The sequence below is a fragment of the Octopus bimaculoides genome, unplaced genomic scaffold (assembly GCF_001194135.2).
Source record: "Octopus bimaculoides isolate UCB-OBI-ISO-001 unplaced genomic scaffold, ASM119413v2 Scaffold_107802, whole genome shotgun sequence".
Lineage (NCBI taxonomy): Eukaryota > Metazoa > Mollusca > Cephalopoda > Octopoda > Octopodidae > Octopus > Octopus bimaculoides.
In genome coordinates, this window is record NW_026349454.1 from 6,983 (window position 1) to 10,491 (window position 3,509).

A 3,509-nucleotide genomic window follows, 5' to 3' on the forward strand; every position below is an offset into this window, starting at 1 on the left:
CAAGAAAACAATTAAATTGAAAAGCATCCATATTATTTTAATGCAAATGAAGTCGAAAAACGAGTTTGTTTACACACACACACACACACACACACACACACACAACCGTGATGGGCGTGCTTGGCGTGCTTGGCGTTCCTGTTTGTGCAGTTGTTTTGCATAAGTGGTCGTCTGTTCTCACCGGTCATCTTTTACCTGACAATGGAGTAGTTTTGCTTCCGTATTGCTGGACAATAGAAGATAACGGACCTCTGTTCTTTTTTGATTTCACCTCCCGGATTCGATGACATCAACACTTCTTTGGTGCCAATGAAATTGCAGAGCAGGGTGTAGATAATTTGTTATAAATGTGAGAGTGTCTTAGTAGAGATGTGACAGAGCTTGGCCGATTGTGCAACGGGACTGTTCCAAATCTGTTCCTTCTGATATTGGAAGCTGTCCGTGTGTCAGTAAATAGGGGGAGCACCGAGAAGAAAATAACAGCTATGAAGAACCTCGTTCTTTTCTTATTTGTTTTCGTTGTTGGTCTTTGGGTGACTGAAGGACAGCGGGTAATTAATGAGTCAGTGGTGACTAAAGGACCGTCCGTGAATAGTGAAGGACTGAGTGTGACATTAGGGGACAAAGACCCGTCAGTAAGTAATGTTTCATCGGAGAATGAGGAACAAGAAGAGAGTGTTGCAGGATCAGACGATGAAGGAGAGTCAGAGGGTGGAGAGGAATCAGAGGGCGACGGACTCTCGGTGGATGACGAGTCGTCGGAGGACGGTGAAGACGAGTCAGTGGATGGAGAAGAGTCAGTGGATGAAGAGGAGTTAGAGGGTGAAGACTCAAACAATGGAGGAATATGGGTGGTTGACGACGACTCAGTGAACGAAAGCGAGTCACTGGACGGGGTCGAGTCACTGGATGAAGTCGAGTCAGCGGATGAAGACACGAACAATGGAGGACTATCAGTGGGTGACGATGAGTCAGTAGACGAAGACGAGTCAGTGAACGAAGAGGAGACAGTGGACGGTGACGAGTCAGTGGATGAAGTCGAGTCAGCGGATGAAGACACGAACGATGGAGGACTATCAGTGGGTGACGACGAGTCAGTGGACGAAGACGAGTCAGCCGATGAAGGAGATTCCGAGAGTGAAGATGAACCAGTGACTGAAAGTCCCTTACTGAATAATGGAACGTCGGTTTATAACGAAACGCTTGATTCTGGAAACTCAACAACAGAAGGAGAAAGTCTTGCTGTGAGGAGAAGTCGGTAAGTTAATGTTTCATTCCACCCGATTTCACATCGCCACTTTCCTCTTGGGTACTTCTTGTGTTTTTTACGCTTTTATTAAATAATTGGACCGTGTTTATGTCCATGTGATGTTTTAAATGTTTTAGTGAAAAGAGAGGAGTAGAGACCGTAGCTCTGCTCGGAGCCTCTGATATTGGTGGGAAACAATGGGTGAGGTGGCGCTTGCCCTAACGATTGCAACAGAATGGACTCAGAGTACCTGAATTACCCCAGCATTTGTAATTTTCTTCTCTTCTTTAATATTTCATGAGGTATTCTTTTCTACCCTAGGCACAAGGGCCGAAATTTTGGTGGTGGCGTGGGGACCAGTCGATTAGATCGATCCCAGTACGCAACTTCTATTTAATTTATCGACCCCGAAAGCATGAAAAACAGAGTCGACCTCGGCGGAATTTGAACTTAGAACGTAAAGACGAAATACCGCGAAGCATCTCGCCCGGCGTGCTAACGTTTCTGCCAGCTCGCAGCCTTAATATGATGAGATATCGACATACGACTGGGCAGATGATCTCTTTAAAAGGGCTTGACCTGTTTTCCTGGAGCCTTACAACAATATCGGGTCCGTTGTGTTTAATCCGGGCTGCTGATTCTATTGAGATGTTCCACTAACATAAGTCTGGATACATTCTGGTTCTGGAGCGTCAATCTTGAATAAGCCAGATTCCTGTAACCAAGCTACGAACCTCAATGGGCCCAAATAATTCTGTTCTAGATGATAATGATAATTAGTATTATTTCAAATTTCTTCCACAAGGGCAGCTTGAGGGAGGTGAGGACGAGTCGATTACATGAAGTCCAGTGTTTTATTTTATCGATGCTAAAAGGATGAAAGCAATGTCGACTTCGGTGGAATTTGATCTCAGAACGTAGCGACGGGTCAAATATCGCTAAGCATTTCGTCCAGCGTGCTAACGATTCTGCCAGTTCGCCGTCTTAATACTAATTTTGTCTACTATAGGCACAGGGCCTGAGAGACATACCTCTAAACTTCGCGACATTCCTGTAGATGTCTGAAGAAATACGGCTGCCCTGCTTCTATCGCAGGATAAACAGGTACCTGTCTGGAAGCAATCTCGTCACTACAATTCACATCCAGGACCATCAACTTGCCTTCTGGATCCAGAAAGATAGTCTTTATCTTGAGATCCATGCTTCTACGGATCAACACCGCCGTTCAACCTCCCATTTCATGTTGACATGGAGATAAATACTTCTCGTATCCCACGAAAGATGGCAAGAAAGCTTGTGGGTCGGAGAGTCTAGTTTCACTGATGGTGATTACATCGACCCTTAGTGACCTAAGGTCGTTGAGTAGGTGGCCTTGTTTCCAAGGCGATCCCATGCCAAGTGCATTTCTACGGTTCACTCAGACCAAGAGTCACGTTAGATCAAAGCTTAGAAGCAGAGAAGGCTACTTTGATTTAGTGTGCGAAAGGAGGGGACGGATGTTCCGTTCTCACAAATCTGTGTGGATGTTTCCACGAGCAGTTCTTTGTATATTCGTCTATTTATGTCTCTGGAAAACCCCTATTCCTTCAAGGGATTTTATTTTGATACTGTTATATGTGTTTGTATGTATATGTATATATGTATATATGTTTATACACATACAGACACACGTACACACACACACAAACACACACTCACTTATATATTCGTCGATTCTTTTTTCCAGGGGATTATGTCGAGTGAGATGTTATAAAACCGTGACCTACAAAAAGTCCCGAAGAAGCTGGTGTTGGTTCTTGAGACGGTGTACAAAATACAGGTAAATACGCAGCCACCTTTCCGGATTTTCTATACAAAGTAAACTTTCAATATAACGGCATCCATAATAACGTAAAACCTAAGCTAACGGCATTTTACTCCTCCCTTCATATATACATTTTCATTCATCTAATTATTCAATGAGTTATTTATTTACCCGAATATGGTCACAAGTAAAATGTAGAAGTTAATACTGTGATGTCTTGTATAATTGAAATCTGTATTTCTTTTTGAATTCACTCTCGCTACTATGCGTGCAACACACACACGCACACACACACGCACACACACACACACACACACAACACACACACACTCACATACACTAACACACGTCTATATTTGTTTCTGAATTCCCGTGACGAGCACTGGTATCTGAGTCCATAATGTATACTAATCTGTTGTATACGTGTGGGTGTATATATATATATGTGTATATATA

The 3,509-nt window shown here is 43.3% G+C and overlaps 1 protein-coding gene across 1 annotated transcript in view; it reads left to right on the forward strand.

Moving 5' to 3' along the window:
* The first annotated feature begins 360 nt into the window (after nt 1–360).
* The window catches only part of LOC106879788 (uncharacterized protein DDB_G0290685), a 4,973-nt gene continuing 1,824 nt past the window's right edge, over nt 361–3,509 (forward strand). Inside the window, exons 1-2 of the mRNA XM_014929492.2 lie at nt 361–1,258; nt 2,976–3,068. Of these exons, the coding sequence (XP_014784978.2) occupies nt 486–1,258; nt 2,976–3,068 (866 nt within the window). The 5' untranslated portion in view covers nt 361–485. The remainder of the gene's footprint in view (nt 1,259–2,975; nt 3,069–3,509) is intronic.